Source organism: Otolemur garnettii, unplaced genomic scaffold, assembly GCF_000181295.1.
Source record: "Otolemur garnettii isolate 467f Iridium unplaced genomic scaffold, OtoGar3 scaffold00099, whole genome shotgun sequence".
NCBI lineage: Eukaryota > Metazoa > Chordata > Mammalia > Primates > Galagidae > Otolemur > Otolemur garnettii.
The window spans coordinates 2,210,540-2,224,979 of record NW_003852494.1 but is presented as its reverse complement, the minus strand read 5'-3'; the positions used below and the strand labels follow the sequence as shown (position 1 = coordinate 2,224,979).

At 47.8% G+C, this 14,440-nt stretch overlaps 1 protein-coding gene across 2 annotated transcripts in view; it reads right to left on the bottom strand.

The window, feature by feature from the left end:
* The window catches only part of TMEM120B (transmembrane protein 120B), a 50,160-nt gene that overhangs the window by 9,274 nt on the left and 26,446 nt on the right, over positions 1-14,440 (bottom strand). For both annotated transcript variants that reach the window (XM_023516842.1, XM_003796005.3), the window contains exons 4-6: positions 12,341-12,400; positions 11,630-11,725; positions 5,402-5,491 (exon numbers count right to left, since the gene is read on the bottom strand). In XM_023516842.1, coding sequence (XP_023372610.1) covers positions 5,402-5,491; positions 11,630-11,725; positions 12,341-12,400 — 246 coding nt within the window. The remainder of the gene's footprint in view (positions 1-5,401; positions 5,492-11,629; positions 11,726-12,340; positions 12,401-14,440) is intronic.

Below are 14,440 nucleotides of genomic sequence, written 5' to 3'. Positions count from 1 at the left end.
AAAAAAAAATAGCCAGGCGTTGTGGCAGGTGCCTGTAGGGGTACCTACAGGACTTGGGAGGCTGAGGCAAGAGAATTGCTTAAGAACCAAGAGTTTGAGATTGCTGTGAGTGTGACGCCATAGCACTCTACTGAGGGGGACATACTTAGACTCTGTTTCAAAAAAAAAAAACAACTATCCTCCAAAACAGCATTCCCATCAGCGGTATAAGAGAGTATCTGGTTCCCCAAACCCTCACCAACACTGGACATTGTATTTTTAAATTTCTGCAAATCTGATTAGGTGAAAATTGGTACATCATTGAGGCTTTTAGTTTGCATTTCCCTAGTAAGTGGGATGGCCCAGTCTTAAAACTTTCCAACCAGAACTCATGTTAAGATCAGGGACTGAATCTTAACCATCTCTGTACAGCCCATGTATAGTTCTGGACATAAATTAGCTGTACAGGCCAGACACAATAGCTCACACCTGTAATTCCAGCACTTTAGGAGGCCAAGCAGGAAGATGACTTGAGCCCAGGAGTCTGAGGCTGCAGTGAACTATGATCAAGCCACTGTACTTGACCCTGTCTCTTTAAAAACAAACAAAAAAAAACTTTAGCTGTTTAAACAACAGCCTAGGTGTGCCTTAGAAGTTACTGCAAGGGATAATATTTTATGTAGCTCTATATTCCTAGCATTAACAGCACCAAGTAAACAACAGGCACTCAATAAATGTTAACATGAATAATGTCCAGGAGGTGTGGCTGGTGAAAGCAGCAGCTAGTCTGAATGTCACCAGCAGGGAGGTAACCAAAAATTGCTGTAGGCATCCTGTGAGTTCATGGAGACAATGTAAGATGTCCATCTATTTCTTTGTCTCCAGCAAACCTTTAGCCTCACCCATATATCCATCTCGTCTGTCAGTCTAAGAGGACCTCTGCCTCCAATTTTCTGACAGCAAAGGCAGTTGGCCAAACCCGCAGACTTTGAGCTTGAAAAGCAACCAAGAGGTCTCTCTGTAACCTTCCCAGGGCTCTGCAAAGCCACACATCAGCCCTCAGATCTTGGTGAGCCCCAAGATCCTTTACTTCCTCTCAAAGCTCCCTGAGACACGTTCTCTCCCTGTCTAGGAACAGCCTGTGCCAGACACAGACTCCAGGCAACAAGCCTGACTGAGCAGCAACTTTTAATTTCACAGCTTGCAGTGCCCACAGCCCAGCTCTGACAGACGCCTCCAATAAACACATCTCAGTGACACTGGGTGAGGCTAGAAATTGCCTCTTCCCTGGCCCAGCATTCACAAGCCCCATTGTCCATCTGCACACCCCAAGGCTCTGGGTTGGTTTTGTGTACGGGTTTATATACCAGTTTGATTTGATATAATTCAGATACCATACAATCCACCTATTCCAACTATCAGTGACTTTTAGTATATTCACAGAGTTGTGTGACTTTCATCACAATTTTAGAGGACTTTTTTTATTACCCCCAAAGAAACCTACATCCATTAGCATTCACTGTCTGGGCCCATTTTGCCCAGACAGTGCCCAAAAGGCCTGCAGGGCCTTTTTTTCTTTTTTGAAACAGAGTTTCACTTTGTTGCCCTCGGTAGAGAGCCTCCATATCACAGCTCACAGCAACCTCAAAGTCTTGGGCTTAAGCAATTCTTTTGCCTCAGCCTCCTGAGTAGCTGGGACTACAGGCGCCCGCCACAATGCTCAGCTATTTTTTGTTTTTAGCAGGCCAGGGCTGTGCTTGAACCCACCAGCCCTGGTGCAGGGCCTTTTTTTTTTTTTTTTAATGAGCAGACAGACAGAAGACAACAAGAGCAAGTACATCTGTGACCAGAACACAGAGCATGACCTGGCATCTGGGGACTGTGACGGGGAGATCGTCACTTCTTTAGACATATTTATTAGTTTATGGAAAGAAAGTGTGTGCTCCACCTACTATTCAACTCAGGCTTTATGCTCTGGCTTATCTAGACAGCTAGAGAAAGGCTCCTACACTGAAGATCCCTTCCTACTCTGCCTACCACCCTCTACCTATCTGTGTCCAAGAATAGGCCCCTATAAAAGTCAGTTAGGCTGGCTATAGCCCCCTCCTACACAGGAGTCATTCTAGAAGATGGCACCTGTTTGGGCCCCTAGCCTCATGGCAGAGTGTACTTGCCCATCCAAACCCCTGCCCAGGAGGACATGGGAGGCAACCTGGAGGAATGGCTCCATTAACAACTTGAAATTCCTTGAACCATATTTGCCATGAAGGTGTCTTTGCCATAGGAAAAAACAAACAAACAAAAAAAACCATGAATGTCCCCAAAAGGCAGAGTCCCTAGTTAAGTGTCTTGGGAGATGACCATAAATGTGTGAATGGCAGATGCGGTGGAGTAGAACAGGCCTTCGTGCAAACTCAGAGACAATCACTCCTGCTTTCCCATCAGAGCAAGGACTTCAGGGAACCCAAAAAAGCTCCTGCTGGACTGTTAGGCAAGTGAGGCTTCTCCCCACACCTGCAGGGACTCCTGGAAGTCCTGCTCCCTTCCCTTTGGTAACCTCCAATGCACAGCTTGTCACCTTAGGAAAAAAGAGCTGTCCAGAGTAACTCTTACTAAAGTAAAATGACTTCCAGAGGCATCACATGAAGGGTGACATGTCAAGACTGACAGGAAGCCCGTAGGTGCAGGAAGAGAATCAGCCACAAGGAAGCCTGGCCTGCTGCCTTGGCTCCATTCCCTGTCATAGTCTACCCTGGCTGCCCTCCAACCACACCCAAAGCACAAAACTAATCGCTCTAAAATTAAGGAAAACTATGAATGTTATTTGGTAAGTTTTCTACTTCAGTGTTTCCCAAAACATGAGGAGCACACCACGTTTTAGATGATACCAGAGTGTGACACTAGGTAGTGCTGAACCACATGTAAGAAGTCCTCTCTTTAGTTCTTTTTTTTTTTTTTGGAGACAGTCTCAAGCTCTCCCCCCGGGTAGAGTGCCATGGCATCACAGCTCACAATAACCTCCAACTCATGGGCTCAAGCAATCCTCTTGCCTCAGTTGTTCTACTTTGCTCAGGCTGGTCTCGAACTTGTGAGCTCAAGCAATCCACACACCTTGGCCTCCCAGAGTGCTAGGATTACAGGCGTGAGCCACTGCTGCACCTGGTACTCTCTCTAGTTCTTTCCATACTCCTGATTAAGTCAAGGAAAGACTCTCAGACACTATAACATCTTTAACGCTTTTCTTTCTTTCTTTTTTTTTATAGACAGAGCCTCAAGCTGTTGCCCTGGGTAGAGTGCCATAGCATCACAGTTCACAGCAACCTCCAACTCCTGGGCTCAAGCGACTCTCCTGCCTCACCTCCCAAGCAGCTGGGACCATAGGCATCTGCCACAATGTCCAGCTATTTTTTGGTTGCAGCCGTCATTGTTGTCTGGCAGGTCCAGGCTGGATTCGAACACACCAGCTCAGGTGTATGTGGCTGGTGCCTTAGCCTCTTGAGCCATAGGCGCCAAGTCTTTAACGCTTTTCAAGATCTGTTCATCTCCCTTTTACCAGACACACAGAGAGATGGTGGCCTCGGGCTAGGAGGCTTGGGACAGGAACAACTGACTACAGTAACTTCTACTGTAAAAATGAAAGGATATTTTTACAGGACTCTCTTCCTACAACTGATGTATAGTGGTAAAACAGTCTCTTTTTAAAATAAATTAACATTTATTTACATAAAAAATGAAGGATTGATTTAAAATGAGGAAATTATCATCCAGGTGGTGTGTGGATACAGCAAAAATGGTGTGAGTGAGTACAGTTTGAGAAACACTGATCTTTTCTAAATGGTTATTCACTACAGGTTGCGTTCCTAAGAATCAACATCCCCCATAGGAGGCTGGGAGGAAGGGGACACATGTCCTTACCTCTTGGCTCTATGTTCAGGGTAAGATCCAGCAGGGTAGGGAACTGCCATAGAGACCACCAGGCAAAAAAAGTGAGAAAGTTGGCAAATTATTTGCGTGAGGATGGCAAACGCCTGTTGGGTCTTAAATGCACAGCTTCTGGGCATTCCTTACTAGCCCCCAGGAGGAAGGAAGTGGAGAGAGGTTGGGAGGTTGTTAACTTCTGTTTCAGTAAGGAAAAGGAACAAAAGCAGCATGCTGAGGTTCAAGTGGCCATCCCAAAAAGGAATCACGGACAGGCAGAAAGGCTCATGCCTATAGTCCCAGCTACTTGGGAGGCTGGGGTAAGAGGAGCCCTTAAGTCGAGGAGTTTGAATTTAGTCTGGGCAACAAATTGAAAAAAATAAAACAATTTTTTTAAAAAAGGAATCAGACTGTCGGAAAATGGGTTCTCCAGGTAGCAAGTACTGGGTCTTAACTTGGTTCCAAGACTCAGCTTAGAGACAGGCAAGGCAGAAAGCAGACTTTGAAAAAACAGTAGGGCTTCTTACACTCAAAGCCCTTCACAGATAAGGGAATAAGGAAACCCCCCATCATGCCTAGATTCATTCAGTACCACTGTGACATAATCATTTCCCCTCTGGGGACTCTGAAACAGTCCAAAGAGAGGACATGAGGTGCCCAGGGTCACAGGAATACTCAACAACAAACAGCCCTGGGACTGAAACCCAGGAGCCCTCATTCCCAGCCCAGCCTCATCTTCCTTAGCATCTTCTCTTTGACAGGGCAGGTTTGATGAGATCACTTGCCCACTCTCCTCTCCATCTCCCTGTGGAGGACTGTTCCCTCTTGTCATCAAAATCCACTTATCCTAGTGACAATATCCCAGTTTTCTTCCCAATATATCAATTCCCCTCCTGACACTCCACTTTCAAGGATGAATACAGATGTATGAGGGGCAAGCCAGGCCAATCATAGTAGTGTACATTCTCTGGAGACAGTAACTGGGTCAGGGATAGACATGTGATCCATTCAGCATCTGGCCCCAGTATCTGGGTCCAGTGAGAATGTGCCCTGTTTGCTGAGAATGCTACAAATAATGACAAGAGCCTGGAGCTGCTGGGTACTCCTGTGTGGAGCCTGGATATAAAGACAACATAGTTGAAGGCAGAGGTGACTGACAGAAAGAAAGTAGGTCCTGATGATGTTGGCCTGAGCACCTGGATCAAGCCCTACCTGAAGACAGACCAATGGGCCTATTTTTTTATGAAAGAATATATTTCCTATTGCATTAAACCAATTTGAGGTAGGATTCCTACTGCTCATAAGCAAGAGATTGACCATAAACATGCCACCACTTCAATAGCATCTGACACGGTTTTCCTCCTCTCTGGGCCTGGACAGTCCCAGAGCCCTCTGAGGAAGAAAGGAAGGCAGGCCAAGGGTATCAGCCCTGATCTCACTCCCTTGCAGGACAGATTTCCCTTTGGCTCCCTCTATGCCCTCCAGAAGGCCAGCCCCCAAGTACCTTGAGCCGTTGCTGATGAGGATGCTCTCCCGGATCGTCAGGGTGCAGTAATACCACACCAGCAGGAAGTTAAAGATCTCGTCAGTCACCCTGGTGAGGAAACAGCCCCAGGAGGGGACAGGCATGAGAACCAGGGACAGGTGTCCCACCCTGACCTTACAGAGCAGCAAACCATGGTGAGGGCTGCCCATAGTGGGTGGCAGCTCTGGACACCCTCACTAGTGCTGGAAGGGGACTCTGCCTTCTCATTCAGCTTCTCTCCCCTGGAATGCCCATGCCCTCCTCTCCCTTCTACCTCAATCCTATCTGTGCTTCTAGCACCTTCCCTGACCAGCCACCTCAGGGCAACCTGATTCTCTTCAAAATTCTTTCTGTTGGATGTACAATTTCTGGTGAGATGGTAACAGAGGGGTTTTAAGGACAGGAAACTTAATGTTCTATTTCAAGTTGTCTGTCGTGAGATGTAATTCCTTCTATCCCCTTAAACTACCTGTAAACATTGTTACACATTTTTTAAAAAATCCCCATGGGCTATTACTGCGTGGAAGACTAACTTAAGGAATCTTACACTCCTGCTCCTTACGGGTGACCATAGACTATGCTCAGCTGTGCAGTCCTCAAAGGCAGACAGACCTGGGCAGCCAGAGCCCCACAGTGCCATGGTCAGCGAGGACAGCCAGCAAACAGCCCGCAGGGACTTGTCAGAGACCCACTGGCCTCTATCTTGCCATCTGCACATGGAAAGGCTGAGCTCCAATGTAAGCATTCCTGGGTGAAGGGATCCTGGGACAGAGCTGGTGACAAAAGCCCCTCCAAGAGCTCCCCTGCCACTGCCAGGATCTCTGACAAGGCATCAATGAAGGCTTTGTCTTTGACCCCAACAGGGACTCTCCACTGTAGCTCCCAGCATTGTACAGACTCCACACCACCAGGGTCAGTCTGCACAGAGAGGAGGAAAAACACCCCAACCTCCTCCATTTCCCTCTCTGAACTTGGAACACTTTTCCCCAACCTAAGGCCCTGGGCAAATGGAAAAAGGATGCAATTGTAACAACAAAAGATGCAGGAAGACCCTACTGTGTAGTCACTGAGGACAGACACTTTCAGCTCACACCCTGTTGAACCACTGCCCTCAGAGTTGGTCTTAAAAGAGTCAGGAACAGGGTGGCACCTGCGGCTCAGGGAGTAGGGCACCAGCCCCATATACCAAGGGTGGCAGGGTCAAACCCAGCCCTGGCCAAACTGCAACAAAAAAATAGCTGGGCCGCCTGTAGTCCCAGCTACTCGGGAGGCTAAGGCAAGAGAATCACGTAAGCCCAGGAGTTGGAGGTTGCTGTGAGCTGTGATGCCATAGAACTCTACCTAGGGCAATAAAGTGAGACTCTGTCTCTACAAAAAAAAAAAAAAAAGAGTCAGGAATCCCAGAGCTCTGCCTTTCCTCTGCTGTGGGGCCATGGACAAGTTGTTATTCTCCTAAGCTGACATGGCCCACTGCAAAGTGGGAGAGGAGCAGCACCTCCCATGTAGGACTGCTACCAGCATCAGCTGAGTTGGAGGCACAGAGTTCTGGGGACAGAACCTGGAGTAGAGTAGGGCTATCATGTTCCCTGCTGTGACTTTGGAAGTACCACAGTGCACCCACAGTCTGAGAAATGGGCCCCAGACATCTGACTCTGAGGACATCAGAGGACATCATGACCTGAACAGGAAGTAAGGGCAGCAGGGGTGGGCATAGGCCTCCCCAGGGCAGAGGGTCCTACTTTAGATAGCAACTGACTGCCTAGCTCCCCTCCAGGCAGGAGGCAGGCCCAGGGGTACATTATGGCTACCAGGATATTTTTCACCAGTTTCTTTGCTATACCTTATAAATGAGGAGAACAAAAAAGTTTTATGGCTCAAGCCCTTGTTCTGGACACATTTGTTCTGAACATATGCGTTCATGAATTTCCCATGACTGCTGTGACAAACCACCTCAGAGTGGCAGAACAACATACATCCGTTCTCTGATCAGAAGTCTGAGGTGGAACTTATAAGGCCAAAACCACGCTGTCAGCAGAGCTGCGTTCCCTCTGGAGGCTCTAAGGAAGAACCCATGTCTTTGCCTTTTCCAGCTTCTAGAGGCCACCTGCATTCCTAGGCCTGGTGTCACTCCCATCTCAGCCTCTGTCTTCCTTCTTTGACTCTGACCTTCCCATGTGATTATCACCCGGATATTTCAGGATAACCTTCCCATCTCAAGATGCTTAACTTTGTCATACCTAAAAAGTTCTTTTTGCCATGTTGGATAACTTATTCACAGGTTCTAGAGATCAGGATATGAACCTTTGTGGGGACCACTATTCAGTCTGCCATACGGTGTTGCAGGCATTCTGCATAAACGTTTGCTCTGGATCCTAGAAAGAACCTATGGGAACTGGTCCTTGAAGCAGGTGCACTTATAATGTTCATGTCTACATGACTTCCAATTGCTAGAACTTGCCCCTCCTGGCAGGCCCGGGACTTTCTCAGGCCCCCAGAGCCCACTGGGCTGGTACAAGAGAGAGATCAGGAGGGTGGAGTGACCCTTGGGGGACAGTCCTCAGCTCGCTTGGCTAACAGCAGTTGGTGGATAAAGACCCATTCTCTCCTGGCTCAGTGCCTGTAGCTCAAGTGGCTGGAGCGCCAGCCACATACACCAGAGCTGGCAGGTTCAAATCCAGCCTAGGTCTGCCAAAAAGCAGTGACAACTACAACCAAAAAGTAGCCAGGCTTTGTGTCAGGCACCTGTAGTCCCAGCTACTTGGGAGGCTGAGGCAGGAGAATCGCTTAAGCCCAGGAGTTGGAGGTTGCTGTGAGCTGTGATGCCACAGCACTCTACCCAGGGGACAGCTCGAGGCTGTCTCAAAAAGAAAGAAGACCCACTCTCTTGCCCCCGAGGTGAGATAACTCCGAGGCATGTGCTGCGCCATCCTCTAGATTCCCAGCAGGATTGAGCTCCAGCTGCCTGTAGGATAAGTCCTCCTTGTCTTATTTTCCCTTCGCCCACCAATGTTTCCCAGGATTACCTCCTAAATAAACCGCAGGCACTAAAGTGCTTGTCTTGGGGGTTTCTTCTAAGGGAACCCAAACGAAATACTACTTCCTGTTTTACAGGTGAGGAAACTGAGGCTCAGAGAAGTGAAGTGAATGGCTTGGGATTACACAGATGGTAAGCACTAGAGTGAGATCCAAACCCAAGCCAACCTAGCCCAACCCTAACTCTAACTACCCGTTTCCTACCTGGTTCAAACCCAATGAGGACTTGCCAGCTGTGACCTCATGGCATTCCTCAGAGGGTGACAACCCTAGTCAAACACAGCCTCTTGGGCTTCAGGCGGCAGAGCTAGGTTTCATACTCTCCAGCTGCCTCACCAAAGTCTTCCCAAGGCCAGGCAGACCTGGCAGAGTAGGTGTCCTGGAGCCCATGGGAAAGATGAAGAAGCAGACACAGAGAGGACAAGTGCTCTACTCAAGGACACACAGCCTGTGAGTGGCAGAGCTGGACCTTAGAGCCCAGGACTATGGTGGGCCATGCCCACTTACAGGTTTAGGGGTACCAAGAAGGAACTTTAGTTAGGCTCCCAGCCAGGAAACGACTCCAAGGGAGCAAAGAGAATCCTGCTCCTTGGACACATGGATATTAAGCCGTGAGCTTTTTCATGTATGTCCAGGCTTAATACAAAGTGACAGTAGCGCTAAAAACAAGCACTAACACATTGCTTACGTGCCAGGCACTAGTCTAAACACTGTGCATATATAACTGACCCAGTCCTCAATTTCCCTACCAAACACCCCCTGTAATCCTCACTTTATATGTGAAGAAACTGAGGCAGGGAGAGACTAGGTCATTTGCCCAGAGTTAAAGAGCAGGGCAAGCTTCCCTGTGGGCACTGGAACAGGGACAAACTGCCTGCCCATCCAGCCCCCTGCTCTGCCCCACATTTAACAAATGTAAGGTGTACTGGGTTGAACAGTGTCCTCCAAGTCCACATCCACTGAGACCTCAGAAAGTGGCTTTGTTTGGAAATAGGATCTTTGTGGCTCGGCGCCTATAGCTCAACCGGCTAAGGTGCCAGCCACATACACCTAAGGTGACGGGTTCAAATCCCCAGCCCGGACCCGCCAAACAACAATGATGGCTGCAACCAAAAAATAGCTGGGCGTTGTGGCGAGTGCCTGTGGTCCCAGCTACTTGGGAGGCGGAGGCAGGAGACTCGCTTAAGCCCAGGAGTTGGAGGTTGCTGTAAGCTGTAATGCCACGGCACTCTACCCAGGGGGACAGCTTGAGGCTCTGTCTCAAAAAAAAAAAAAAAAAAGAAAAAGAAATAGGATCTTTGTATAGGCAATTACTTAAGAGGAGATCATACTGGGTTAGGGATCCTCATAAGAAGGCCACAAGAGTAACCCTGGCACTCTGGGAGGCTGAGGCAGGTGAATTGCCTAAGCTCAGGAGTTTGAGACCAGCCCCAGCAAGAGTGAGATCCCTGTCTCTAAAAATAGCCAAGCATTTTGGCTGGCGCATATAGTCCCAGCTACTTGGGAGGCTGAGGCAAGAGGATCGCTTGAGCTCAAGAGTTTGAGGTTGCTTGTGAGCTGTGACCTCATGGCACTCCTCAGAGGGTGACAAAGTGAAACTCTGTCTTAAGAAGAAAAAAAAAAGCCCATGAGAGAGACACCCACACAAGGAAGAGACCACGTGACAACAAAGGCAGAGATTGGAGTGAAATGGCTTTAAGCCAAAGAGCACCAAAGACCACAGCAGCCACCAGAAGCTGGTGAGTCAAGGAGGAATCTTCCCCTGGAGTCTGGGCAAGCACTGTCCAGCCAGCACCTTACATTCAGACTTCTGGCTCCCAAGACTGTGAGAAAGTATATTTCTGTTGTTTTGGCCCCCTAGTTTGTAACACTTTGTCCCGGCAGCCCTAGGAGACTAATCTAGAGCAGGGTGGGGAGAAATGGAAATGACCAGCAGTGAGCCTGAGGGCTTGGTGACACACACAGGCTTGCCCTGTGAGGGCCCTGGAGACCTAGCATAAGGGGATCTGATTGCACATCAAGAACTTTTACCCCCTTCTGCTGGGCACGTGAGAAGGCGTTATTGGTGCATGCAGCCTTTGCCCTCGTGGAGAGGAGCTGGGCCCCCAGGCAGCAGGTGGGCACAGGCCCAGGGCCTAAAAAGGCCTTTGTTTGGACATTCAAGTGGCCAGACCAGCAGCTAGACGTCCAGCCAAGTGCCCGCCAGGAAATCAACCCTCAGCATGTGGGCCAAATGCCCAAGCTGTACTTGGCTGCCTCCCTCGGGGCAGAAAATGCAAGGCCAGAGAGAGGGACAAGACCTCCAGGCAAGGCACCCTCAGCTTCTCAGAGCCATACGGCCTTGTCATACTCAGATGGATGGCAGCAACTAGGGCTAAGCAAGTCCCCATTGGTGCTGAATCACTGAATCATCACAATCTTGTGAGGCAGAGACTGCTGGCCCCCTTGTTTTACAGATGTGGAGACAGAGGCCCAGAAGGAACTCACTCATGCTAACAGCCAGCTATTCTCAGCTAGGATCTAAGTCTAGCCTGGTTCTTTTCCTTCTTTCTTTCTTCCTTTTTTTTTTGGTACATATAATTGATACATAATTCACATAGCATAAGATTTTCCTTTTAAAGTATCCAATGTAATAATTTTCAGTATATCCACCGAGTTGTGTAATGATCCCCATTACCTAATTCTGGAACATTTCATCACTCCAAAAAGAAATCGTATACCCCAAAGCAGTAACTCCCCCTGGTTCCCACCCCTAGCTCTCTGTCTCTATGGATTTGCCTATTCTGGACATTGCACATCAACACAATCAGACAATGCAGCCTTTTGAGACTAGCTTCTTTCACTTGGAGTAATGTTTCCAAGGTTCATCCATGTCGTAGTGTATATCAGTCCTTCATTTCTTTTTGTGGATGAATAATATTCCCTTGTATGAATGCCACATTCAGCTCTTTCTTCACTATGACAGTACAAGGTCTTCCCTGTAGCTGTTTAATAGACACATGTTGGGTGGATGCAGGGTGGACAGGACTGCCACCTCCCATGAGAAGTGGTCCTTCTCTACCCTAAACCTTTTCATACCAACCACTGAAGAAACAGGAGAGACCCTGGATCCCTCTGGACCCCTCTCCCCTGGCCCACTCTTCACACCCTGCACACATCTCCATACCCCATTACCTGTAGTGGAGCACAAATCGACATGCCACAGCACCCAGGAGCAGGATGATGGTCAGGTAAAGCTTGAACTTCTCATACTCGTCCTTGTAGGCAAACCTGCCATGACAGACAATCCCAGGAAAGGTCACGCAGTCGTTACTATTCTACTGTCTGAGGGTGGGACCATTAACTCTATTAGCTCCTCAACCTACTGCCACTCCCTTGTGCCACGAGGACCTTTTCAGCCCATTAAAGGAGAGACCTGGCCTTGAATTAATGGTAGTGATCAATTAGGGGAAGAAGCACCCCATGTCCATGGACTCCCAGTTTAGGACGCTGGGCCTGTGGTAGGAATGCGCAGGGCACAAAGACAGGGTCACCTCCCTTGACCAATAGCTGTGGCAGAAATGGCAGGGTTCAGGGTTCAATTTTTGCCTAGAAATGGGTTAGATTCAGGTGGACAGAAGTGCCCATTTCCCACAAGAGAGCCCTTTCTGGTGGGAAATGGGGAGTCTTGTCCATCCAACTTATTGACTCTGTGAAAGGAAGGAAACCTCCCCCAATTGGTCTAACCACTGAGAGTGAAAGTGTCAAAAACACCAAAAGCCAGAACTGTTAATGCATTTTGTTTTGTTTTATTGCAAAAATTCTAGCTTGGACTCATCTTTCCTAAGTTGAAAGAACAAACTGCCTGGATTCCTTTGAGCCAGGTGGGGATCTGGGCATACATACTTGGCCTGGTTGCTGAGGAGGGTCACGTTCACATTGCCGAGCACCAGATTCAGGTACAGCCTGAAAGGAAACACCTGTGAGGCCTTCAATCCCTACAGGTGGGCCCCAACCAAAAATATTACCAAGCCTGTGCTGAGCACCCAAAGTTAGAAGATAGGATGCTAAGCTCAGTTGTCCCACACCAAGGGAGAATTAACAATTAATCAGAAAACTGCACGACTGTGACACATGAAGCTAGTTTAGACTGTATTTCCCACCCTCCCTTGCAGGCAGATGTGAGCATGTGACTAAACTATAACCAATGAGGTAAAGGCACAAGTATGATCTCTAGGTCAATTTTAAAAGAATGCTCTTTAAAAGTAAGGCATAGGGCGGCACCTCTGGCTCACTGGGTAAGGCACTAGCCCCATATACCGAGGGTGGTGGATTCAAACCCGCCCTGGCCAAACTGCAACAAAAAAAATAGCCAGGTGTTGTGGCAGGCGCCTGTGGTCCCAGCTACTCAGGAGGCTGCAGCAAGAGAATCACATAAGCCCAGGAGTTGGAGATTGCTGTGAGCTGTGATGCCACCGCACTCTACCAAGGGCAATAAAGTGAGACTCTGTCTCTAAAAAAAAAATAAAAGTAAGACATAGGCCTTTTTCCTTGTTGTGACAATGGGGACCTGTTCACTGTTAACCAACATATCTTTGCTCTGTAAACCTAGACCTTGCTCTTGCTCTGTAAATCTATCTTTTGTTTCCTAAATAAACTTTGTTTCACGCATTTAAAAAAGGGCATAACCCTCATAAATAGATACATCTTAAACGTACAACACAATGACTTTTTACATATTTACACATGTAACCAACACCCAGACCAAGGAACAAAACACTTCTACCCCCTCATGCCTACCCCGAAACAGAGGTGGTGACTATTTTGTTTCCTGTCATCATGGATTCATTTTGTCTGTTTTTGAACTTCGCATAAATTTCCACAGTGTGTCATTTTTTCCTTCTTTTTTTCGAGACAGAGCCTCAAGCTGTCACCCTGGGTAGAGTGCGGTGGCATCACAGCTCACAGTAACCTCCAACTCCTGGGCTCAAGCGATTCTCCTGTCTCCACCTCCCAAGTGGCTGGGACTACAGGCGCCTGCCACAACACCCGGCTATTTTTTGGTTGCAGCCATCATTGTTGTTTGGTGGGCCTGGGCTGGATTGGAACCTGCCAGCTCGGGTGTATGTGGCTGGCGCCTTAGCAGCTTGAGCCACAGGTGCCAAGCCTCTTTTTTTCTTTTTTTGAGACAGTCTCACTTTGTCACCCTCGGTAGAATGCTGGAGCATCACAACTCACAGCAACCTCAAACTCTTGGGCTCAAGTGTCAGCATCTTGAGTTGCTGAGACTATAGTTTTTCTATTTTTAGTAGAGAGGAGGGTCTCACTCTCACTCAGGCCAGTCTCAAACTCCTGAGCTCAAGCAATCCACCCACCTTGGCCTCCCAGAGTGCTAGGACTACAAGTGTGAGGTACCACACCTGGCTAGACAGTGTTTTATTTATTTATTTACTTATTTATTTATTTTGGCAGTTTTTGGCCAGGGCAGGGTTTGAACCTGCCACCTCTGGTATATGGGGCCAGCACCCTACTCCTTTGAGCCACATGCACTGCCCAACAGTGTTTTTTTTTTTTTTTTATTTCTGACTTCTTTCCCTCAATATTATGCCCATGAGTCATTCATGTTAGATGTGAATTGGCACGTTCTTCTTTTTCATGGTGTAAAATATTATACTAAATTGATGCTACCACAAACTTAGTTACCTTCTACTGTTGATGAACATTTTGTTTTCAGTTTTTAGTCATTTTTTGGTCTGTGGTTAGAGTACCAAACATCTATTCTTTTAACAAGTTTCCCATGTATTTTAATACAATATTATTAATGCTAGTCCTTCTGCTTTATGTTAGATCTCTAGACTTATTCATCCTACATAACTACTACCTTTTACCTCGATCTTCCCATTGTTCCACACCCCACCCTCTGTAAACACTGTTCTACTCTTTGTTCCTTTTTTTTTTTGAGACAGAGCCTCAAGCTATCCCCCTGGGTAGAGTGCTGTGGCATCA